Raw genomic sequence first — 26,876 nt, 5'->3', positions numbered from 1 at the left:
GGAATTAGAAAGGCTTCCATCAGCTATCTTACAGGGGTGTAATGAAGAAAATTATTTGGACATAGCTAATACTATCTATAACCCGAAGTTATACTGAAGGCTAAACAATATTCCATTTATATTTTTCACTACAATAAGGGAGAGTTTATCTTTACTTCCCAATAACATTGGGATTCTGCTGTATCCCCAATTCTTAGAAAACTCGACATTCCAAATTTTAGAGCTTAACTCTAAAAATCAATGTTGAACTTTCCTTCATTCATAACTTAGAACTTTAATAACAAGGTAGAAAGCCAAGACCTTCTTACCCTCAGTAAAGCCTTACCTTCCACAACATAAACCTTAGTCAGAGGAAAGTCAATATTCTTTGCCATTACTTCAATTTCTTCTTTGAGGGTTCCCTCAGGCAAAGGAATGAATTTATCAAATAAAGGAGCGATGTAGTCAGCATAGATAGTGACAAGCACCTGAAATGTAAAAGTGAGAACAACCTCTAAGAAGTTTCTTGAAAAAGGTTGAACATGGACAGGTTTACCAAGTGTGCCTAGGTTCCCAGCAATGTTCTAGGTTTTGGTATAAGTCCCTAGTCCCTCTGACCAGAGCTCTGGGATGGACACATCCCTTATCTCTCTCTGCGGTCAACCTCTCCAAGTCACCCTTCTCACACCACCTGAGGTCTTTTTCTAATCGATGAGCCTGATCATGTCACTCCTCTCCTCAAAATCTGTCAGTGACTCCCCAGTGCCTACTGAATAAAGCATAAGCTCCCACAACTTGTCTCCAATCTGCCTTTCCAACTTTACTCCCTCCAACTTCCCTTCCTACATTCCTCTCATGCTCTAATGCTGTTCTGGCCTTTCCCATCTCTGTGCTTCTGCTTAGTTCACCCCCATGCCTGCAATGGTCAGCCTCCCATTCCAATCTGTTGAAGCCCCTCCCTCCCTTCAAGATCCATCTGGTGAGTATCCTCCTCCATGAAGTGACCTCTCCAGCACCAAGCCAAAAGAATCTTTCCGTCCTCCAAGTTTTCATTGTATGATGTGCTATGAGATTTAGCTGAATAAACTAAAGGTGCCTACCTAGTGTGCTAGCTATGAGGGTAAAGAGAAATAGTTCTGTTCTTGAGGAGCTTGCGATGGGGAGGAGGGGAAGAGAATCCATATGTATACAAATGAGTAAAGGACAATGGAATCTGAGGGAGGGAGAGAACACTAAAACCTGGGGTGGGTGAAGACAGTGATCAGAGAAAACTTCAGAGGTGGCATCTGAATTCTATGGGGCAGGGATGAGAAGTTACATATATTCTAGACAAGATGGGATGGTTCACAAAAAGGCCCGGAAGTAGAGATGGACTGCTGAATTTAGCAAACACTCATCCAGTTTGGCTGGAATGTTGACTTGGCAAAGGTATGAGGAGGAGTGAACCAGACTACGAGGGCCCCAACTGCTAGGCTAAGAAGTGTTTTATCCGCCAGACAATGGGGAGCAACCGAACGGTTCTGAGGCTTAGGGAGGGAAGGATATTTTAGCAGCAGCTATAGTAGGGAAGACTGAGGAAGGGAGAAAATGGAAGCAGGGACCCCAACTCAGCCAGCTATTGCAACAGTCCAGGAAAGATATGATGAGGGCTGGAACCAGGGTGACAGTTGCTTGAGAAGAGAAAAGGAGATCGTTACAGAGGTGTAGACTAGATAAAGGATAACCACTGACTGGACATGGGGGATAAGGAAGAGGAGAAAAATCAGAGATGATGAGTTATGAATGGAAAAGATGGCAGTGCCTTTTACAGAACAAGGGAAGTAGGCTGGGTTTAGGAGGGAAGAAAGCGCTTCTGTTTTGGACACACTGTATCTGAGAAGCCTCTAGCGTAAGTCAGTCTGGGATGGAGAGGTAAAGTGTAGTGTGCAGATGCCACGGGATGGGCTACAATGTATTCCAAAAATCGGGCTGCCATCCAGGACACATGGTGGAGTCCTACAATGAGTGTAGCACAAGAGTTGAGCAGAGCTAGCAATGGCCCTAGGATATTTTCTGCAAGCTGTCTGCTCTTATGTGTGACCCACCTATACCTGATCATGCTCTCCTACTGAGAGCCCAAGCAGAAGCTGAAGTGCACTACATACCCACTTATCAAGGGCTAGGCTGGGCTTGGGAATTCTATTTCCAATGTGTCACTGAACATTGTTGTATTTTAGTTTAGGGAAGCTCATTGCCTCCTTTTAGTTATATACTGCTAACTAAAGTTGTTAGCTCTTGGGGCTATCCCTTATGCAGACCAGTTCAGGGCCTCCACTGTTTTCAGATTTAACCAGGTCTTAAACAATACACCAATTATGCAAAATCTCATGATCAATGGCTTGTGTTTGTCCTTCAAGAAAATCACTATACAGAAATGTCTTTCCTATCTCTCTGGCACTGCAGATGTTTCTAAACATGGTGAATGAGAAGTGCTTCTCAGATGTGATAGGGAAAGGATGAAAACAGAAAGAAAGAAGACAGTAGAGAAAACAAGTGCTTCTCTATTACTTTTCATTCACACAATCCTTATGTATACTGCACTATGCTAGGCACTGGCGGGGGGTTCAGGCTACAGAAATCCAAAGGACAATCTGGTGGGGGAGATGGGAAACACATTTCAAGTAAACTAACATAAGAAAGTTGAAAAACAGCATGACCCAGTGGAGAAAGCAACAGACTTGGGAGCCAGAAGACCTAGGTTAAGAATCCAGCCCTGCCACTTAATAGTTGTGCAACCTTGGGTCCCTCTCCCTCTCTGTGCCTCAGCTTCCTCATGTACAAAATGAAAGGACTGGACCGGATGACCTCTGAGGTCTCGAGATGTCATACTGCAACGCCTGGAAGCGACAGAGAAGCAGGCTTCACAGCAAGAAGGAAGGCATCATGGAGGCACTATCTGACTTGTCATTTGAAGAATGGTTAGGAACTACACAGGAGGACGCTATCAGGGGAACAATGAATAGGTCAGTTTGACTGAAACATAGAATAGATGAAGGCTACTAGTGAGAAATAAGGTTACAAAGTGTGTAAGATTATATGTACAAATATGTACTGATTACTTCCGCGCTCTTCTCCTCAGCCTATTTTTGGTCCTAGGTACTGAAGGCCAGTCAAAAGGCCAGAAGCGATCATCCTTGCTCTGATATGAAAAATGTCACCTCACCACTCACTCACACATCACTCCTGTCCAAGCTGGCTTTTCTTTTCACCACTCAACTAAAAGAGCTTTCCCTAAAGTCACCAATGACTTCTGAGTTGCCAGATCCAAATGGCCGTTTTTCTCAGTCCTGTTCTTCCCAGGTGACCTCTCCACAGCACCTAACCCTGCTCACCACCCCTCCTTCTTGATACTCTACCCTCCCTCAGGTTCCATGTCACTATTTTCTTTTGCTGCCTTGTCCTCCCATCTAGAAAGAAAAGAATTGACATAAAAAGTCGAGAGAAATTTTTTTAAATTCTAAGATCAAATTAATCCTAGTTCTCCACACAAACATGAGTTAACAGGTCAATTTCACCTTGAATTTCACCTGTTCCTTAAGACTAGTTTTCATCTTTTGCAACATAGCTAATGTGGAAGTATGTTTAATCTATATCAAAGTACTTGTCTTCTAAAGGAGGGGGGAGGGATTTGGGAACTCAAAAATTATAAAAAACAAAAAAAGTGTTTTTACATATAATTGAGAAAAAAAACATTCTTTTTTTTTAAATCTAAAATATAGACTTTTTAAAAAGCAATCTGTACATGGTAAGTATCTGTGATTTCATATATGGAAATGTTCTCTCTAGAACATATTTGTCAAATTCAAAATAAAAAACCAAATTTAAAAATGTAACTTAATGCAATCACATTAAAGATCATTTTCAAAACAAAAGAGTGTTTTTCATGCTAATTAAAATTAAAGTAGTTTTTTGGTTGATGTCTTATGAGAGACTTTACTCACCAAAGAAACAACTAATGTGAACAGCCAGGCATAGATGAAAAAGTAGTCACCTCCAATTTTAATGATATAAAGCAGAAGTGAAGTAACAGGCAGTAAAATACACTGAGTCACAACAAATTTCTTGATAGCATCTTTCATGAAGAACCCTAAGGTCTGAAAAAAAAGAAATCATGACAGAAAGCTGCTACTTTAAATAACCAACTGAATATAACTATTTGTTTAAAATACTGTCAATTACGCTCCCACTCAAGTCCTACTGCAGTGGCTCATTGTATTGTTAAAGTATTCCTAGGTTCCTAAAGCCATAGCAGCAAAGCACAACCTCTGAGGATTCTGGCCCAGAGAAAAGAACCACCCTTGCCTGAGGGGCAGCCTCACTTAGGGCAGCATGTTGGCTACCAGATACTGAATATTTCTGGCAACAGCAACTCTTTAAAAATCTTCTACATTTAATACCCACACCACTGAAATCCAGAATCCCTAAAATACTGAAAAGAACATGAAACATTAGCATGCAATGATCTTGCTTTACCCTTAGGCTAAGCACCTGCAACAGGCTGGTGGTAACCCTTTTCCTCTACTTTGTAAATATCAATAACCAGCATAACTGTAAAGAAATGACTACCTTTTATAAAAAGTAGAAAGGAAGAAGCCTTGAGATTCTCTCACTTTCTTTCCTGAGGTCATTTCTTTATTTGCAATGGTATCATGAGAGGGGATTTCACCCCAACAGTTCTGGGGTGCAGGCTCATTAACCAATAGTAAGACTCAAGTAGTGCTGGGTCCAGAGGGCAGGCCTCTTTTGCTACTACTTCAGGGTTGGTTTTTTTTTCAGTCTCTCACACCTTTAAAAGAACTGGTTTGAAATTCATCACCTGAGAAATATCTGAACTTATTCATGCAGAATTTTTTCACAGAAAAAAAGAAAACCTAAATGTCACACCTACTATGCATTTTTCTCAAGTTATTCCAGTAGCAGAAGTAATAAGCATGTAAGTTAATGTGTAAGTAAAAGTGGAGACCCTGGCACAACAGGAAAGAAGGAAGATCATCCCCATGTGACAAAGAACAATGTCAGGGCATTCTACAATACCTGTTGATTGAAACCATGCTTTTCTTCTATGACAAATGTATTGTAAAGACTCCAAGGCAAGCCAGTGAGGGCACTGAAGAGTGTGGCCAAAAACAGGAACACCAAGGACTGAGTAATCTAAGGACAACAGGAAAAGACAATTACTATTTCTACAAAGTAACATCCTAATTCCCCTGTGCCTCAGAAAATGAGATCCTTGCTATAGTTAACTCTCTTCATTTATGTCCTCAATCCTATCCCCTCCCTTCACCTTTGGGAACTTTCCCCAACAATCATTTCCTGTCCCTGCTAAACTGTAGTGCCTCCTACCCACTGGCGCTCTCTCTCTCTCTCTCTCTCTCTCTCTGATATCTAAAACACCTTTTCAATTCTTAGAAAAACTTCCCTTGACCCTGTTATCTCCTCAAAACACCATTCTATTTTTCTCTTCCCTTTCAATGCTAAAATCCCAGAAAAAAAAATCTATGCTTACTCCTTCTACTATCTCACCAGCCATTTTGCTTCTTATCATCCCCTTGCAATCTGAGTTCCTGCCCCACAGCATTAAGGTTATCAATGGTCTATTAATTACTAAAGCCAATGCTCTTTTCCATTTCCATTCCCATTTCCCTTTTCCGCAATGTTCAACACTGCTGATCACCCTGTCCTGGAGAATGTCTCCTCCCTGGGCTTCTCTGTTCTCTTTCTCCTTGTATAACTGGTCTTCTTGGTGTCTTTTGCTAGTTCATCTTCCTCCTGACATCAGAAGGGTGTCTCCCAAGGCTCTGGCCCAGGCCCTATCTGCTCCCCTCTTTCCCATGTGTTCAGGAACACCTCTACACAGAGGAAGTCCAAATCTACAGATCTGGCCTCAAATTCTGCCCCAAGTTGCCAACCTCACATTTCCAATTGCCTGCAGTGTTATGTCCACCTCTATGTCCCACTGTCACTTCATACTCGAGCAACTTCCTCCCAACGTCCCTTTTCTACTGGTGGGAGTATCATCCTACTTGTTACCAAGGACCCAAACCTTGGAGTCATCATTTCCTCAACATTCTGCCCCCACCATCCAATTGGCTGTCAAGTATAATTGATTTTATTGCCATAACATCTCCTACATCTGTCCTCTTCTTTCCATTCACTCCTAACACTCTCCCTTTTGTTCAGGCCTCCATTTCTTTTCTCCTGAACTATTGTAATATCCTCCCCAATGCCTGGAAGGCCTTCCCACTTCACCTGTGCCCTTCAGAATCCTCTATACAGGGCTCAGTTCATGTTCAGGCTGGAGACAAAGGTATGGGAGGTAATACATTAAAGCCAATTAAAGACAAAGGAAGTGGATGAGATTGTCAAAGGAGTGGGTGGAAAGAAAAGGACTGAGGGCAGAGTTCTGAGGAATGTCCACACCTGGGGGAGGTGAGGAAGAAAAGAAACTGGCAAAGGGGACTGAGCAAGTAGGCCAGAGTGGGAAAAGCAAACACAAGAAGCAAAAAGAAATGAGAGGAATTTAACTTTAAAGAAGAAAAAACTCATCTGAAACTAGGAAGGGACACATAAACTGAGGGTCTAGTTTCAGCTGCACACCCCTGGTGTATCAGGGCGCCTTCCACGGCATCACATTCTCCACTAATAGCTAGTACTTATACAGTGATGTAAGGTTTGCAAAGCCTGCATATGTGTTGCAGCTATTTATTATAATGGATAGAACACCAGGCTTAGAATCAGAAAGACTTGAGTTCAAATCCATACTCAGATACTAGCTGGGTAAACCTGGGGAAAATCACTTAACTTCTGTTTGCCTCAGCTGCCTCATCTGTTAAAGGGGGATAATAATAGCAACTACCTCGCATGGTTGTTGTAAGGATCAAATGAGATCATATTTATAAAGTACCTGGAATACACATATTAAATGCTTAATAAATTCTTGTTAAATATTTTAAATCTCATTTTGACCCCTGATAAATATATATACAAACATGTATGTATGTATGTGTAAAATATACCGACACTCATAGATAAATGAGATCATATTTATAAAGTACCTGGAATACACATATTAAATGCTTAATAAATTCTTGTTAAATATTTTAAATCTCATTTTGACCCCTGATAAATATATATACAAACATGTATGTATGTATGTGTAAAATATACCGACACTCATAGATATATAGATATGCTTCACAAATACAGGGTACTTTCTTGTGAAAAATTATACTTTCCAGTGCTAACCAAGCGTATTTCCACATGCCTCAATATAAGTTAGCTTAACTGAAGTCAGTTTAGGAGAAAGAGGGGTTAAAGGTAATTAAACTGATTAAGAAAGTGATTCCCCCCAAAAGTGATCAATGAACCTCACTTTACCTAAGACCTTATCGCAGCAGCCAATCTTGGATAGATGGAGATACATACCCCTATCTTATATTAAATAATGCAAATGCAAACCCCCAACCATCTGTGGAAACCCCTTTTAATTCTGATAACAAAACTGCACACCCTATTGGTTGCTAATTTCCAATATCCTGTCTTGCTTTTGAAAAAGCCTTTGTTTCTGTAGCTATGACCTTGCTGAGAGAGAAGGAAGTCCTTCCTAAATGTTACCTCTATCAGTTACTACTTAAAATAGAAATGTGAAACATTATTGTCTGTAGCCTCCCTTATTAAAAGCCTGGATTTATTAGCAAAGGAACAAATATTTCAAAACCTCTTTTATTTGTTAAAATACTGCTGCTCTTCCCTTCTGATAAAGTGACTACTACTTGGGGAGAATTTTTTTTTTTAAACCAAACCTTGCCTACAAGAAAGAGTCTTGAGGACAATTTCTTTGTTTTTCAAAAATAAAACAATGACAGCATAAACTAGACATTGATATCATACTGAAAACATGAACACTGTTACTATCTCCTTCTATCTGTATATGCTTATGTCTGTACTTAAGTATATATACACACTGTAACTACTTTCTACAAGTTAATCTTGTTGAAGTATCTATTGTCTTAACTCAGGAGTTTCTCCTCTCCCCTCCCCTGCCATTGCTGTCTCTTCTGGTGTAATACTTCTGATTGGATCAGGGAAAGGGCAAGTGTTCGGATCTGAACCTGCACAGTGCTGCACAGGAATTGCTGTGGTAGAAAAATTTACCCAAGATGACAGAAGAATAAACCTCTTTATTTCTTTTATTTCATTTATTTATTTATTTAGAGAATTTACTATTCTTTATTTCTTTTATCTGCTTTTATTAAAGCAGAATTACAAACTGCTTAAAGACTTATGAGACTCAGCGCTTCTGCTGTGGGTCAATAATCTCTTTGTTCTCTCTGCCCTTGGATTTCTAAGTTCAAGAGTGTCCTCTGACCCAAAGCCCATGAGATCTAGCTTCTGCAAATGACAAAGACTGATGCCTCTGACCTACACGGGACTTCCTGAGGAGTGGCATAGAGGGGCTGCATGATGCAGAGGAAAGGACACTGATTGTGAGTCTAAGGATCTCAGTTCAAAACCTGGAGCTGCCACTTACTGCTTATGTGGCTTCTTCAGGCAAATCATTTAAGCTTTCTATAAAATGTGTGGGTTTGACTTGATGACCTCAGAGGGCCCTTCTAGCCCCCTGTGACTTCTGCTGTAAGTTAAGGAGAAGGGGAGAACCTTTGGCTGCTGTCATGCCACAAGCTGGGCCTCCAAGCCATTTCTTGAGTCACTGCTTCCTGAATCCCAACATGGTTCTGCTGGGGAGTTCTGTGCTCCTCTTCTGGAAGGCTCCCTCCTCCAAGAACTCCTCCCATTCTACTCTGGACTGATATCCCACGTATGTGCACAGCTATGAGCACAGAGCTCATTCAAATAGCTATTCATGGAAAAATGCTCTACAGAAGGTGCTAACTATAAATAATGAATGATATAAGTTCCAACAAGATTAACTTCAGAATAAACCTCCATAGGTCAAGAAGGGGAGAAAGCATTTTTTAGGCATAAGAAAAAGTACCTCATACTCTGGCCCAAATCCAGCACGTCTACAAAATACTCCAGAAAGATTCCAGAGATATGGAATTCCTCCAAAAAGAAGAATAACCTGTAAAATAAAATATATCTTAGCAATTTTTCAAGAGCATATGAAATCATCATGATAGTATAAACCACTCATGGGAAGAAAATGACTTGGCTTCCATAAGGGGAAATCCTATCTGTCGAATTCATCAAGGGAATAAATTTACATGTAAACCTACATCAAATAAATGAACAATACAATTAATTTCAAAATGTCTTTGATAAAGATCAATCCATAAAGCACTTATTAAACAATTATTATGCACCAGGCGCTATGGATGGATACAACAAATGAGACATTTCCTACTCACAAGGAGCTTCCATTCTCTACACCAAAGACATACAAAACAGAAAATATATAACAAGCGCCTTTTGCATATGCACTGTGCTCAGCAATGCAGGAGACTCAATGTTTAGCCCCCATGGTCATTGTAGTATAAGTCTAATATAAAACTGACCAGTATAATAAACCACACTAGATGACAGCTGCACCCAAGAAGTCCAAAGTAGAATGTCAGTTCTAAGAGTAAAGCTTGTTATAGACTAGGTACATCAAGGAAGGCTTCTTGTCTGAGAGTAGAGGATTTGGTGCATGCATGGGTAGGGGTGGGAGGGTGTCTCCAGATGAGGAAGTACTGGATGAAGGAACTGACCTCTGTGTGTGTACACATGCACAAAAGCAGGAATGTGTTTCAAAACCATGCTGATAGAGACAGAATACTAATAGGTTTGCCAAACAGAGTATAGGAAGGAGACCCGCATGAGTGCTGTCCAGGCAATACATCCAGAGAAATAGCACTGGGAGGGAAACGCATCCCACACCATGCCTCTATGTGGGACTAGGAACTGGTTTTTTATGAGATTGAGAACTAGCTTAGATATGCAACACACAGTGGGGTAAAAAGCCATCTCCAGGAATACATGGTCTTATTTAGTATCCTCAGAAACATCCTGGGAAAGGAAAGATCACAGATGACATTCCAGATAATGTGAGCCAGAAATATGGGGATAAACTGAACAGAGACTTTTTAAGGCTACATGAGTGGGCAGAACGTGGCAGAGGAGTTTCAGTGTGGGCAAGTATAATGCAAGGTAGATGGGAAAAATCCAAATTATAGAGGAGGTCGTGCTATCAATTGTTTCCACCTCCATACTAGCCCCCCTTCCCTGCCACTGCCCTCTAGTTATAGGTCCCCTGCCACCCCTGCTCAGGATATTCAGCTGCCTCATAACAGCTCTTCCAGGTCCTACTCTTCCCCAACCTATTAGCCCTTCACACCAATGCCAAACCAATCTTCTGAATACATAAAGCTGGTCTTCTCTCTCATTAATTAAAAAATCTCCAGGGGTTCTCAATTGCCTACATCTAGAAAAGGAAGTAGGAGACAACACAAGCATGGATTCATCCAAGACAACAGCATGCAGGAATACCTTATTCCCTTTCCCTTAAGGGGTAGACCTGGGAAACACTGTCACTTCTAGTTTACCCAGAGTTTTGGCAAAATAGCTCATGCTATTCTTGTAGAAAATAGGCATAATGTGGGCTCTAGGATAGCAGCCTAGATGGATTTGGTAATGATTGAATGGCCAGAGGGTCTATTAATAGTTCCACATCACTAGAAGAGAAATCTCCAACAGAAGCCCTGGGATCTGTGCTTGGCCCTATGGCATTTATAATTTACATCAATGACTAGGCTAAAGGAACACAAGGCCATATCAAATTTTCAAATAATACAAAGCGAGGAAGGATAGTTAACATACTAGATGGCAGAGTCAGGACATTCAATTTTCTCAGTAAACTAGAAAATCGAGCTGAATCTAATCAATGAAATTTAATAAGAACAAAAATAAAGTCTGCTTGAGTATAAGAAAATGGCTTCCTAAGAACAAAATGGGGGAGTCATGGTTAGGACTTCTGTCCAAAAGATCTGGGGGTTTGGGGGATTACAAGCTTAATGAGTAAGCTGCGTGCTATAGCACACCAAGAAGCTCATGTGATCTTGGGCTGCATTAAGAGAGGCCCACGGTACTTGGCCTTGTTCAAACCCCCAAGGAAGTTGTGTGTTCAGTGCTGGGCACAGCATTTTAGGCAGGGCGCTGATAAGCGGAAGAGCATCCAGAATGGCAAAGGGCCTCAAGTTCAGGACATAAGGTTGGACTGAAAGAATTCCTCATGGGTTGTGCAGATGTTTAGAGAAGCCTCCAAGGGGCTACCATCATTGTTTCCAAGTACTTGACAACACGTCATGTGAAAAAGTAAGGGTTAGATCTGTTCTGTGTGGGCCCAGAAGACAGAACTAGGAGCAATGGGTAAAAGTTGCAATGGGATAAATTTAGGTCTGATGAAAGGGAAAACTTCCCTTCCTTTTCACTATGCCAAGTGCTGGGAATACAAAGAAAGAAAAAAAAAAACAGCCCCTGCCCTCAAGGAGTATATATTCTAATGGGGGAGAGAACAAAAATAATTAGGTACATACAATAGAGAGAGAGAGAGAGTAGATGGAAGGTAACCTGAAATGGGAAGGTACCACAGAAGGCCTGCAGAAGATGAACTCTGACCTGAGTCTTGAAGGAGGCCAGGGAAACTAAGAGGCAGGGGTGGAAGGCAGAACATTCCAAGAATGGGGACCAGTGCAAAGCCACAGAGACCAAAGATAAAGTGTTACATTTGAGGAACAGCAAGGAGGCCCATATAACTAGATGAGGAAAGGGGAGAGGTAAAGCGCAATACATCGTCAGAACCAAGCTTTAGAAACATCACCTTTGCAGCTGAGGGGAGGATGGATTTGGAGTGGTGAAAGACTGGAAGCAAGACCATAAGTAAAAAGCTCATTGAAGTAGTGGAAGCAGGAGGAGATGAGAGCCTGCCCGAACTAGGGTTATGGTTGTATGAGGGGAGAAAGGGGGCCACACACCAGAGAAGTAAAGGAAGACTTGTGGGCTATGGGGTAGTTGAGAATGACACTGAGAGTGTGAGTCTGGACGACTGGTACCTTCATTACTAATAGAAATTCTGAAAGAAGGAAGGCTGGGGGAAATAGAGTCGGGTCTGTCTGGACATCCTGAGTTTGTGATGACCAAGTTCACTATGTTCAAGAGGTCATTAGAAATGTGACTATAGCTCAGGGGAAAGTCATGGGCTCAAATATATAAACCTGAGAATCATCTGTACAGAAATTATAATGGGGGGCAGCTAGGTGGAGCAGTGGATAGAGCACCGGCCCTGGATTCAGGAGGACCTGAGTTCAAATCCGGCATCAGACACTTAACAATTACTAGCTATGTGACCCTAGGCAAGTCACTTAACTCCAATTGCCTCACCAAAAAAAAAAAAAAAAAGAAATTATAATGGAACCATGAGTTCACTAAGTGAGACAGTGTAGAAAGAAAAAAAAAAAAAAAGAGGGAGCAGCTAGATGGCGCAATGGATAGAGCACTGGCCCTGGAGTCCGGAGGACCTGAGTTCAAATCCAGCCTCAGACACTTGATACTTACTAGCTGTGTGACCCTGGGCAAGTCACTTAACCCCAACTGCCTCACCAAAAAAAAAAAAAAGAAAGGAAAAAAGAAGAGGACTCAAGACAGAGACTTGAGGGATGACCTTAGTGATTGATCATGACATGGAAGAAGAACTGGTAAAAGATACTGAGAAGGAGCAGTCAGGCAGATAGGAGAACCAAGAGATTCAAAAGTGTCAGAAAAACCTAAAAGGAGAGTTACCCAAGAGGAGCATCAGATGCCACAGAAAGACCAAGAAGGATCAGGACTGAAAAAAGGCCACCAGATTTGGCAAGAGATCACTAATAACTTTGGAGAGGGCAGTTTCCACTGGTTAATGAGGTTGATAGCTAAATTAAAGAGGTTTAGAAAAGAGATGAGAAGTAGAAACACTTAATGTAGACAATTTTCTCAAAGAGTTTAGGGGAAGAGATATAGAATGATCGCTGGTGGGGAAAGTCCAACCAAATGTTGAGCCCTTTTAAAAGGTTAATGAATACAAAAGAAAAAATATATATCTCTATCCACGAAAATCTTGTTGTTTGCGGGGACCTCTAATACTATGTGTGAATCCAGATGCCACATCTTTAAAAAAAAAACAAGAGAAGCCCTATAGACATCAGTTAAAATGATCAAATAGAAGTGAGGTCTACTAAATACATTTAAGAGTCCATTTTGAAAAGAAAGGATTTAGAGGTGGAACCCAGCCCTCTTCCCAACTTCTTTCTGCTGGGATTACCACCATCCTTTCACTTCCCCAGTTAAAAACAGTGCCATTATCCTTGACTCTTCTCTCTCCCTTGCCCCACAAACCTGCCAAATCTTGCCCTTTCACATTTACATCTCTTAAATGCAGTCTCTTCTCTCTGCTTACACAACTAGCACCTCAGTTCAGGCCCCATAAACTCTTGCCTAGATTATGACAACAGCTTCCTAATTGCTCTCCCTGCCTCAAGACTCTTCCCATTCAAGTCCATTCTTCATACTCTGCTACAACAGTAATTTCCTTAAGCACAATTCTGATCATGTCATTCCTCTGGTCAATAAACTCCAGTGGATGCTTCTGGCCAAATGAAATAAAGACCCCTTTGTTTAGGTTTTAAAGCCTTTCACAACCTGACCCCAACTTATCTTCCCAGCCTCATACTCCTCCCTCCTGTACTCTGAGGTCTGTTGGCCGGTCCTGGCCTTGACTCTGTTCCCATCCACTCACCTTCCCTCGGCCTGGAATGCATTTGCTCCTCATCTCCCCCTGGCTGCATTTCTTTGGGACTTCTCTTGACTTCACTAAGCCCAAGGAAGCTCATCATTGAGACACAAACCTCATCATGGGGGCATTGTCCAATCAGGCTCGGTACTCACACCTTGTTTCCTATTTGTATCTCCAGTTTGGCACAGTGCCTGCATAAGGAAGGTGCGTAATAAATGTTTACTGACTCCTGACTCCACCTCACAGAAAACCTGTCTTCCTTTAAGATGTATCTCAAGTACCATCCTCTATGTGAAGGCTTTCCTGGACTCCTCAACTGTCCGTGTTCTTCCTCTCAAACCACCTCGTTTAATTAATGATCAACTAAGTTGATTTCTTTAAATGTGTTCTCTTTACATTTACTCTGCACACATCTGTCTTCCCTATTAGAACAGGAACTCCTTGTAGGTAGAGATTGTTTTGTTTACTGGATTTGTATTCCCAGGTATTTGCTCAATAAATGCTTACTGATGGACTGACTGACCTTAGTCCTCCAGTCCATGCCTTTATTTTATGAATGTAAGGTCCAGAGAGGTTATCTGAGGTCACACAGCAAGTTGTTAACAGGGCTGGGATTCAAAGCCAGCTCCTCTGATTCTAAATCCTGTGGACAGACTATGCTCCAAAATCCTGAAAGTCATGAATTCCCCAGACAATCACGACGTCCCAGGAAAGGCACAGAGCTGTTTGCTCAGCTAAACCAAGATTGGCAAGGCAATTCGCTCTGAGCTGATTGGACTGGAATGTGGAAAAAGGAGAGGTTAAGACCATGTCCGGAACCTGAAGTCAGCAACTGGACAGCGGTGGACACAAATGGGGCACTTGGGGTCACAAGCAGTTGATTCTAAGAATAAGCTCTGGGGGCAGCTAGGTGGTGCAGTGGATGAAGCACTGGCCTTGGATTCAGGAGGACCTAAGTTCAAATCCAGCCTCAGACACTTGACACTTACTAGCTGTGTGACCTTGGGCAAGTCACTTAACCCTCATTGCCTCGCAAAAAAAGAAAAGAAAAGAAAAAGAAAAAAGAATAAGCTCTTCAGAGTGAAGCCTCTGATTCTGACAGAGAACGTGTACAAATACAAGAGGAGAAAAAGGGCTGGACCTGGAGTCAGAGCACGTAGGTTCTCATCTCATTCTCCTACACAGCACCAGTGTCTCCACCTCTGGGTAGCAGATTCCTCATCTGTAAATGAGAGGACTGCACTAGATGACTCTCAATTGAGGCCTGCCAGCTGCAACTTCCCTTCTCTTCACAAGGCTCCAGTGAGTTCTGAAAGTTCAGGTCATTCAATGAGACTGAACATTCCTGCTCTAGGAAGGTCTCCATCCAGGAGAGATGAATAATAGGGGGCTCCCATTGAGACCACAGTCTTCTTGGAGTATTATCCCTGTGTAGATCCAGTGTCAGGAAGTCACAGGCTCCTTTATTATATCTGTATAAATGCCAACTCTTTCCATTAGACTGTAAACTCCCTGAGGGGAAGGACTGCCTTGTTTTTAATTCCAAGGGCCAAGTGTCTTATAAAAGTGCCTTATAAAAAGAGTTTGTTGGGCTAAGCATTACTAGTACACAATTATTAAAATCCAAGGGAAGTTTAATGTGAATGTTATTTTATGAAGGAATATGGACAGACGCCAGAATATTACAAGCCTCCATGTTACCAATGTTAAAAGTGCACAATGAGAAGATGAAGGATCTAATAAAGTTAACTTTTGATTATCCACCCGCCAAGGCTCACAGATTCTATGATTTAGAACTAAGACATATCTTAGCTGGAAGACTGCCGTGATCGTCTACTCCAGCAGTTGGCCAAGTCTGGCCCACCTGTTTTGTTTTGTTTTTTAATAACCCCAAACTGTTAGCCTTTTCAGTAAACTAAATGGGCTCACAACTTTGTGCCTCAGTTTACCTTCATTTCAACAGCAATACATCTAGCATTAAGACTTCCTCTATCTGGGGGCAGCTAGGTGGCACAGTGGATAGAGCACCAGCCCTGGAGTCAGGAGTACCTGAGTTCAAATCCAGCCTCAGACACTTAACACTTACTAGCTGTGTGACCCTAGGCAAGTCACTTAACCCCAATTGCCTCACTAAAAAATTAAAAAAAAAAAAAGACTTCCTCTATCACCCTCCTCACAGAGCACTTTGTTTTGTAACTTTAACGCACTTATAGAGGTCTGTACTCTAGCTAACGCTGGTGGGTTCTTATCCTTTTGTTAGACTGTAAGCTCCATGAGGGCAGGGACTATGTCTCTATGTCTTACCTAACTTTGTAGTTCCCCAGAGCACCCGACAAGGCCCATCCTGCATGAGGTTCATAAACATTTAATAAATATTTGGTGGATGAACAACAAAAAAAATAAAAAGGCTTCCTCTAGCAGGGAGAGGCAAAGATATTTCAAATAATACTTCTGTTAATGCTTTTACAAGAAACAAACAAGTCACAACTATTTTAATCAACACAAAAGAGGAATGATTTTTTTCCTAATTATCATAGAGAAATACTGAAGTGGAATGGTTTTAATGTGTCCTTAGCTACTTGAGAGAGGCAACATATCATGTGACAAGCAGTGCAGTGGATAAAAAGCTGGACTTTGTGTCAGCTGTGTGACCATGGGCAGTACTAGTGCCCAACTTCCCAAAGTAGCTTGTATTTAACTTTTTTTGCATTCTCTTTATATTTGGTCTGTATATGCTTATGTTTGTCATGCCGGGGTGGGAGTGGGGATAAGCTCCCACTCTATAAAATGCTCCAATAGCGTGCGTCTCAAACAGCCTCTGACAACCGAAGCCCAACTCCTGGCCTTCTCATGGAGGAACTGTTTCCACTAACAGGAGAAGGGGCGAAGGCGAGTCACTGGCCCCTTAAAACCAGTCACTTCGGGCGGGTGGGGCTCATTAGCCTTGGCAGGCAACCCACCTAGGGGAAGGGAACCCTGATTTTAAACCTCCGCTGCCTTGCAGCTATAACCATATATGGGAAAGGCTTCGGGAGTTAACCCCGAGGAAAAATCAGGAGTCGGAGTCCCTTAGGCAGTTGGATGTTGGACATCACATCCCTCTGGCAACTCCCGTGGTGGTACTGGTGCCAAACTGTACTGGCTCTGCCTCTCCTTTAGATCCACCAATGTTGTGGAGAGGGAAAACCTGCCGCATGGGCAACAGCTTGTTTTCCATATTGATCCATCCAGGCCAGCGCCCTGGAGAGGACACTCCAGCTACTCCTCATGGGGTAGATACAACACAGGATGTGGCAGTTACCAGTTATAAGTCACTCAGGAGCTGTGGCTCCCGTATCGGACTGCACAGCCACACTATGGCCTGTGGCTCTTCAAGGCGCTGATCCATGGTCGTCCACGACTGGTGGAGGCATACTATATGCTTATATACATTCTCATCTGCTCTACTAGAATATAAATCTCCAGAGTAGGGATTATTTCATCCTTTGACCATCTCTCCTTCTTTGTGCTTTGAGCACAGGACTTGAATTTGGCATCCCAGAACGTTCCTCAAGTCAGAATCCTGGGTCTGCTGCCTTTACTATCTGAATGAATGACCTTGGGCAAGTTACTCAAGCTCTGTGGGTTTCAGGTTCTCCATCTACATAACAAGATGATCCCAAATCAGTTCTCTAGCTCTAAATCTTATGATCCTAGCTTTTCCTTTTTCCTATTTCCTCCCTGAGCACATTGTCACCCTTCTCTTAAACAAAACACACAAATCAACATTTAGTATTGTTCACACTGTTGTTGTTCCTTGACTACTAGCTTGGATAAAATGGGCCCCTTTACCCTGGGTTACATAGGTCAAGATGGAAAAAAACTCGTCTATCTGAAAATGTCTCTTTAACCCAGGAGTCAACACTCCTCAAATTGTACTTTTCAATTGTCCTAACGATGATTTTGCTCCTGAAAATTCATCTAGAGAAATCTCACACTACTTGGCATTCCTATTCAGTCTCAACATACCAAAGAGAAGTCATGGTCTGTGTCTCCAGTCCCTAGTCACCACTCCCAGCCTGTCACAATGGCTAAGCACAGGCTCTGAGTTTTTCCTGGCATACCACACAAGCCCTGAGCACCATTCTAAATCTCCACATGCCTTCTCTCTCTCTCTCTCTCTCTCTCTCTCTCTCTCTCTCTCTCTCTCTCTCTTCCATCATTTGTATACACTTTGGGGACAGATGGAGCTAGCACAATGAGCTTTCTTGTTCCCTTCCCCAGGACTGGAATGAAGCCTCCATCAGATACTCAATAAAGACCAACCTTTCCCAATGCTTGGGCCTGTGGCAAGTGAGCCCTGCACTCTCTTCCTCTGATCTCCCTCAAATCCACCAGAAGTACTTGAGCATTGTTCTTCTGCTTTGGTGGGCTCTCAAGACCAACTCACGATTAGCATGCCATTTCTCTTTTATTCAGGCCTTGATTCCATAGGAAAAGTATAACCACAGTATTTCCCAGGCCTCTTCTTTCACTGAATTGTGTTTCTGCTTTCCTTGCTCCTAATGCTTGATTTAGATTTTTTTTGTTGTTAAAGCACATTTCTAATCTCTCTGGCTATGTTGCTGACCTGCAGTGACAATTTAAGGGGTGGGGCAGCTAGGTGTCACAGTGGATAAAGCACTGGCCTTGGATTCAGGAGTACCTGAGTTCAAATCTGACCTCAGACGCTTGACACTTACTGGCTGTGTGATCCTGGGCAAGTCACTTAACCCCAACTGCCCATCAAACAAAACAAGACAATTTAAGGGGCTACAGAATAAATGGCCCAGTAGTTGTTATTGCTGCTTGTCCTTCATTCTCAAAGAGGACCATGACATGGGGTGATATCATGACTTGCTCTGAATTGGATTTAAGGGAGGGCTGTGCAAGGTCACCAACCTCACTCTCTCCTCCAGAGCCATCTGGGTCCAGTGGCAAGATATATATATCAGGATGACTGAAGATGTTTAAGGCAATTGGGGTTAAATGACTTGGCCAAGGTCACACAGCTAGTAATTGTCTGAGGTGAGATTTGAAGCCAGGTCCTCTTAACTTCAAGGTCAGTGCTCTATCCACTGCACCACCTAGCTGCCCCTTAAATGGCCCAGTAATACTGAAAGGAAAACTCCCAGGACTGCCAAGTGCCAATCAAATACATTTTAAAAAGTAACTGAAAATGTTTATAGACAATATTATTAGCAAACCGATTTCAGGGAACTACTGGAAATTTTTTCCAAAGGCCACATTTGGAGAGAATATGAAGGCAGATTAATAAGGAAAATACATTTCTGGTAATATCTGCAGAGTTTATGACTGTCAAGAACTAACTGTCCAGGGGGGTACACAAACCAAACTAGCTCAGGAACCAGCAATGAACAACCATTCTCTCATCTTTAATCATATTTACATTTGTGAAATCAAATATGTTATAATTAGGCTATAATTATTTGAGATGATTTTTTCTTAAAGGAATACTCACAGTGCCTTCAGTTTCAGAATACAGTCCTGACCAAAAGCTGAAAGTACTTTTGTCCAGCTGATAGAGTCGAGATTTTTCAAATGTTTCAGAATCCATGATTTGTCCTAGTTCTTTTGGTACATGGGTAGTGGTTCTGTAGACACGTCTCTGTAACAAATGTAGTAACAAAAATACTTTAATAAATGTTCAAATGCTTATTTTAAAATACTCTTTTAGGGTCATATCATGACAGCAGGACTAGGTCCAATCAAATGTATCCATTTAATCTAGTCTGTATGAGAACACGTAAGTAATGGCATTATTGATAACAGTACCCTGATCATGGCCTCATTACTAATAGCCCTTGTGAAAAGTATATAATGATCTGCTTTTCTTCCGCTGTTTTTGTGTGTCCTATGATCTTTAATATTAAGATCATGCAACCATTTAGAATTTACTGTAAATCGTAGTAAAAGATGTTGGGTTAAGCCTAATCTCTGCCAAGCTATTTCTAGTTTTTCCTGCAGTTTTTAATCAAACAGGGAGTTCTTTCCTTAGTAATTTATGTTTTCTGGTTCTATAATATAGTTTGAAGTCTGGAAATGCTATTCATGTACACCTTTTTTCATTATTTCCCTTGATAGTCTATGTCTTTTGTTTCTCCAAATGAACCTGTAAAGTATCCCTCTGATAATCTATCTGACTGGTATGGCAAAAGGATCAGGACGCTGAAGTAAACTAACTTTGGCAGCACTGTCATTTTTCTTATACTAGTTCAGCCCAGTCCTGAGCACTGTGTCTTCCTCTGGTTATTAAAGTTGTTCTTTATTTCTTTAAAGTAGCACTCTGTTATTGAACTTGTGCACACATTTTGTGTGCTTTGGTAGATTAATGCACACATATTTTACACATTTTTTAGTTATTTTAAATGGGATTTCCCTTTCTGTTGTAAATTATTATTATATAGAAATGCTTTTGATTTGTGTTGAATTTAGTTAGCTTGAGACTACTGAAGCGATTAACTGTCTCAAGTATTATTGCTGCTGGAAATCTCTAGGGGAGATTTCCACCTTTGATTTCTTGCTCATCTAATTGCTACTGCTAACCCTTCTAAAACATGACAAATAATACCAAAAAGAATAGACATCATGGCTTTACTCCTGTATTTTTGGGGAACCTTTTTATTCATTCAGAAGTGATTCAGTGTACTAATAGCAAAGAACCTTGGACTGTTTCAGAAGTGATTAGTGTACTAACAGCAGAGAACCTTGGAGTGAAATGGTCAAAGAAAGAATATCAGGAAAAGAGTCAATGACTATTATTCTATTAAGTAGAATAGAAAATTAACCTAAAACAATTTTGTGATCTTTTCCTGGATCAAGTCCTATAAATGTTAGCTCCAACTGTCTTGTCAGATAGGTTAACTATTGAAGTTTGGGCATTTCTCTCTCTGAGAATAAATATTTGGATTTAAATTAATGCTAAGTTAATAAAGTGTTTCTAGCAGACTCATACCTAAAACACAATGTACAGTATTATTTTTTTTCTTCAACAACTGACTCATCCATAAACTGAAGGGGTTGGACTAGATGATATGCTCTAAATGTTATGTCAATTCACAATTTCAAAGAAATATTTATTAAGCACTAATATGTGCACAGTGCTGGGATATAAAAACAATAGAATACATATTTATCATTTATTATGCACAAGGCCTTATGCTAAACACTGGGGATCCATGTGTATAAAATGAAACAAGGCTCTGTCTAAAAAAAATTTACATTCGACCAGGTTTATATGTTAATACAATATATAAACAAAGTAACAGGGTGGGGGGAGGGGAAGGGTTGAACACTAGATAGATTGAGAGGCTTTTCGTAAGACGTAGCATTTAAGCTGAATGTAGAAGGAAGCTATACATCCCAAAAGATGAAAGTGGGGAAGGAAAACATCCCAGGAAAAGGGGAACAACCTTATATGAACACAGGCATGGAGATAGGAGATGGAATGCTCTCTTGTGTAATATATAAAGCAGAGCAACTAATTTAGCTACTATGCCAAGGAGAAATATTATGAAATCATCCTAGAAAGAACTTGAAATGCCAAAGAGTTTTATATTTTTACTTAAAGCCACTGAAGCTTTTTGAGCAAGGGAGTACCATGATCAGACCTACCCATGAATATCATTTGGCAGCTTTGTGGAAGATGTACTGCAGAAACTTGGGAAAAGACTAGCTATAAGGAGGCTAACTGGGAGGCTTTGAGAACAGTTCAGGAAAGAGCAAATGAGGCAAGTGGACACGAGTATGGTAACGGACCATATTGTGGAGACAGAACTGATAAGACTAGGCAATTGGGGAGGAAGAGTGAAGAGGTGAAAATGACTCCAAGGTAGGGAACCTGAATAACTGGAGGATTTTGGCAGAAATAGGAAAATTTAGAGGAAAGGTGGTTTTAGATAATGAGCTCTGTTTCAGATATGTTGAGCTTGAGATGCTTAAGGGTCATCTAAGCGGAGATGTCAAGTAGGCAAATCAGAAAGTGAGTAGATACGTCAATCTGGGAGTGGTCTGAGTCAGTCATCAATCCTACAGGAGTTGATGAGATCAAGAAGGGGAGGAGAGGGAGGGAGAAAAATTTGAAACTAGAAATCTTATAAAAACAAATGTTGAAAACTATCTCTACATGTAACTGGAAAATAATAAAATACTTTTATGGAATATGTGTGTGTGTGTGTGTATATATATATATATATATATATATATATATATATATATATATATATATATGAGTACACAAAGGCTCTGTGTTAGACCTAAGATTATATAATAATTTATATAATTATATTTAGATATTCATTATACTATGTTATATTAAATTATATAATAATTTACTAAAATAGGATTTCATTAAAATAGATCCCTATATCCAAAGTGTGACATATTAATCAAACGTGGCCTGAATGACCTGAATGTGGCACAGGATGAGATTTTTGGTGAAAATTTTTCCTCCTTAAAATTGTTCCTACACGTTCATGCCTGGCCTACCTAGGCAAGAAGTATCAAGCCATCATGGCCAAAACTCCTGCACATCACTGCATTGCTGGGTAACAGACTTGCAACCAGGGGTTATGTAAGTAACCTTGGACTTGGATAGTAATTGTAACAGACTCATACATGAATTTTGTCAACACACACATAGACTTCTGGAATGATGAGAAAAAACATTTTGTATGAGACAAAGCTTTGATAAAGAACCTTATAGATACAGCACTGTATAGTTTATAAACTGCCAGGCTAATACAGTGAAAAGTGTTGGCCTCATTCCAGTGGACACTGACTTTACCACTTACTACCCAATTGACCTTGGGCAAGTCATTTAACTTCTTTGGGCCTTAATTTCCTCATCTTAAAAAAAAACAATAAAACAAGGGGGTTGGACTAAATGATCTCTATGGTTCATTACAGCTCTAGGGGGAAGGGAATAAGTATTTATAGAGCCCCTACCATGTGTCAGGTGCTTTACAAATATCTCATGTGATACAACATTGGGAGACAGGAACTGTTATTATCCTCATTTTACAGATGAGGAAACTGAAGCAGAGAGGTTAAATGATTTGCCCAGAATCACACAATTAGGAAGTGTCTGAAGGAGAATTTGAATTCTGACTATAGGCCCAATGATCTATCCTCTGTACCACCTGACCTTGGAGACAGCTATTTGAGGTATTGGGCCTCCACTACCTGGCTCAAACCCACCTTTCCACAGTTATTTCATAAAGTCCTTCTTCATAAACTCCAAATTCCAGCCAACTTGCATCTCCTATCCATTTATTTAAAGGGGCTATTCACTAGGCCTGGAACATATTTCCTTCATCTCGGCAACTCAGAATTCTTATCTTTCTTTAAAGCTGAGTGCAAGGTATTATATCTTCCACAAAATCTTTCCCAGTATTTCCAGTTGTTAGTGTTATCTACCTCCTCAAATTATCTTTTATGCACACAGTACTCCACCTCCCCAGTAAAATGTAAACTCTTTTTAAGGGCAGGGATTATTTCATTTCTGTCTCTGTATCTACTACAGTGCCTAGCACATAATAGGCTCTTAATAAATGCTGGCTAAACTGAACTGAAGTAGCTAGAGCCAGATGTATTTTACAGAAGAATGTGAAATTGAAAGACATGTGGAATTGCCTAAAGTTACAAGGTGTGGCACAGCCAGAAATCAAACCCAAGTCTACTGACTCAAATTCTAATACTCTTTCCACTATGCTACAGTTAGTACCTTATACTTCACTTTCCCAGATGAAAGACTTAAGACAGATATATACAAAAATGACAGGGAGAAATGCTTATGGTAAAAGATGATATGCTGATACAAGGCAAAAATGGAGGGAGAAATTGAAAGAAGAATGAAATAAAAGAGATGGTGACAGGGAATATAACTGTTTTTGCACTTTATTTTTGTTTGTTTGTTTTTTCCAGGCAATGAGGGTTAAGTGACTTGCCCAGGGTCATACAGCTAAGTAAGTGTGTCAAGTGTCTGAGGCCGAATTTGAACTCAGGTACTCTTGACTCCAGGGCCAGTGTTCTATCCACTGTGCCAACTAGCTGCCCCCATGTTTTTGCACTTTAAAAAGGAATTTTCTAAATACCATGGAAAGAATTGCCACTGTTCAATAATGGCCCATATAAGCCTTCAAAGAAAAGTGACCTAAAAAAAAAACAAAACACAAAAAGCACGGGGCAGCTAGATGGCACAGTGGATAGAGCACTGGCCCTGGAGTCAGGAGTACCTGAGTTCAAATCTGGCCTCAGACACTTAACACTTACTATCTGTGTGACCCTGGGCAAGTCGCTTAACCCCAATTGCCTCACTAAAAACACACACACACACACACACACACACACACACACACAAAGAAAAGTGACCTATCTTGCACGAAGTTTAAAGATGTTCTCAAGTTCTTGAAATCTAAAAAGTCCTTCCTCTTACGTGGCTCAAAGGTGACCCCTGTCCTCAAAGGCTCAGATAGCAAGGCACAAGCTCTGGACAACTCTACCAGCATGAAAAGACTCTGAAGACAATTCCCAGTGAACCACCTACAGCTGTCATCTGAGGCCCAGACTAGCTAAACTGAGAGGTGCCTCGCCCAACTGGCTGGCTATTGTTTGTTTATGAGTTTCTTAATCATAACAACTCTAAGATATCTATATTAAAGTCAGAAAAGGATCAAAAGCGGCTTCAGTGGACAGAATACCCACACCAAGGAAACTGGATTTCTGAAGTACTGATGCTTAGAAAGTACCTAACTAGAACTGAAAGGCTTCATTCAGAAAATAACTGTCTGATCTTATGGCTTCACATTAACAACGTGGCTAGTCCAATGAGATGAAAAGCAAAAGAAATCAGAGGAGCACACAGAAGTTAATGGTTGAAGGTCAAAGAGCAAGTAAATAGTAGGGAAAGGATTCAACCCCAAGCTCCCAAGTCAGGACTATCAATTTTCTAGAGACCTCCGGATCATGACAATTTGGCATTCAGTTCCTTGAAAGCTTTCTGCCTTACACCAAACATAACTTCCTGGCCTCAGTTTTCTCATCAACAAAACGGGCCTGCCATTTTTGACCCTACCGAACTCACAGGTTGTTATGGGGACAGAACACCATATCTGGGAATCCTAAAAGTGTGATAATACTCCCTTTAACCACATCACAGGATAACCAAAAGGAAACCAAGGTCGAAAATCCTACAGCCCCATCAAAATGTGAATGATGACGACGCTATAAGGCCATTTGCCAATCTGTGGCAGAGGATGGCCATACTCGGAATTGTTCAGGAAGACTCACAGCTGGATGGGAGCTCGGAGGGCATCTTGTTTCAACCCTCTCACTTTATAAGTAAGAAAACAAGCTCAGAGAGCTGAGACTGCCCAAGGTCACATTAAGAAGGATGGCAGCGACTCGAACTCAGGTCTTATGCCCAAAGCCAACCTCTAGGGGAAAAGTAATTCAATCCAAGCATTCGTCAAACATTTATTATACGCCTACTGCATGTCGAGGACTCGGGGTAAGGGGGGAGGGGGCAGAAAATGACGATGTCTAAGAAGTCGTTTTGGTGGCGATGGGGATTTGTGGGGCGAGGAGCTGCCTGCAAAGGGGCCTAGTGCCGCGGGCCCTCTCCCGCCCCAGGCCGAGAGGGGCCGGCCTGGATCCTCGGCCCACGTGGGTGGGCAGGCGCGGCAGGGCCCCGAGGGGCGTGCGACCTTCCTCCCTCCTCCTCTTCGAAGCTGAGCTCACCTGCCGCTGCGCCAGGAAGGTCTCCCACAGGTAGACGGTCCAGGAGAAGAGCAGCACCGCGCCGAAGATGCGCTTCTCGAGCGGCAGCGCCCACAGGGCGTCCAGCAGTGGCACCCACATCTCCGCGACCTCCGGCTCTCCTCCGCGCCCCCACACGCCGGCGGCGTCCCGGCCTCCTCAGTCCCCTCCACGAGCACGCCCGCCGGGGGGGAAGGGGAGAGTCACACCCACATCCGTCCCGTCACCCGGCTCGGAGGTGTCACCACCACATCAGTCCCCGGCGCCTCGGCGCGTGCTCAGTGTTACAAACATATCAGTCCCCGTCCTCTCAACCTCCGGGCTCACGCCCACATCCGACTCCGTGGCCGAGTGCTGGCGGTGTTACATCCAAACGGTCTCGGGTTTTCGGCTAGCCGGAGGCGTCCCCCTCACATCTGTTCCCCGAACCCGGTTGTGTCACTCACCCACAAGGGCCCACTGCAGTTTCTTGCAGACATCCACCCCGTCACCTCAGCTCGCTAGTTGTGTCACTCACCCAACCCCCCTCCACTCTGAGTTTGCGGTGTCACATCCAACACCTTCCCCGTAGGTTAGGAAAAAGCCCGGAAGCCGAGCAGAGAAAGCGCGGGCAGCCCCCCAACTTCCGCTCAGCCCCACCACTTCCGCTCAGCCCCACCCTGGTCCTTGTTCTAAGCAGAGATGCGCCTGCGCGCCTTCTGGACAGCCCGCGCGCTCCCGAATGCAGCCTTCCGAACAGGAGCACGCCCTTGCGGCTGCTCCGCGCGCCTGCGACACCAGCGGCCTTCTAAGCGCGTCCCGGGCCGGGTGGCTGGCCCTTTTAGCCTAGGTCAAGGACAAGGACGTGTGGAAATAAACGCTGTCCTTCTCACCCATCCCTGAACCCCAGTGTTCTTCCAGGCAGGCACCTTGGCAGCCTCCTCACTCCTTCCATTCATTCAACTCAGCATTCATTCATTCATTCATTCATTCATTCATTCATTCATTCATTCATTCATCCACCCATCCAGAAGCTCAGTCCCTGCCTCAGTCTCCCTCTCTAACCCAAACCGAGTCCCTATGCCGAGAAACGTCCGCATTTAGCCCCCTTCACCCCCCTAGACCCAGCTACCCGACCTCAGCAACTCCAAAGATCCTCTACCCAGAAGGGGATGGCACCCGAGACCTCACTCATCCCAAATTGTACCCTCCAGGACTGACCCCTGAACTTCCCCTCCCAGGTCACAATCCCCTCTCCTTCCATGTCTCCCTCTGCTTCACAGGGCTTGGCATTTGCCAGTCATCGAGGCCTAATGAA

General features: G+C 42.2%; 1 protein-coding gene across 1 annotated transcript in view; it reads right to left on the bottom strand.

Moving 5' to 3' along the window:
• ZMPSTE24 (zinc metallopeptidase STE24) overlaps positions 1-26,190 on the bottom strand; it is a 46,716-nt gene extending 20,526 nt beyond the window's left edge. The window contains 6 exon segments of the mRNA XM_043996427.1: positions 326-467; positions 3,960-4,112; positions 5,053-5,169; positions 9,014-9,100; positions 19,284-19,430; positions 25,562-26,190. Of these exon segments, the coding sequence (XP_043852362.1) occupies positions 326-467; positions 3,960-4,112; positions 5,053-5,169; positions 9,014-9,100; positions 19,284-19,430; positions 25,562-25,681 (766 nt within the window). The 5' untranslated portion in view covers positions 25,682-26,190.
• Between the last annotated feature and the right edge of the window lie 686 nt (positions 26,191-26,876).

This window comes from Dromiciops gliroides, chromosome 3 (genome assembly GCF_019393635.1).
Source record: "Dromiciops gliroides isolate mDroGli1 chromosome 3, mDroGli1.pri, whole genome shotgun sequence".
NCBI lineage: Eukaryota > Metazoa > Chordata > Mammalia > Microbiotheria > Microbiotheriidae > Dromiciops > Dromiciops gliroides.
This window is presented reverse-complemented; position numbering and strand designations above follow the sequence as displayed.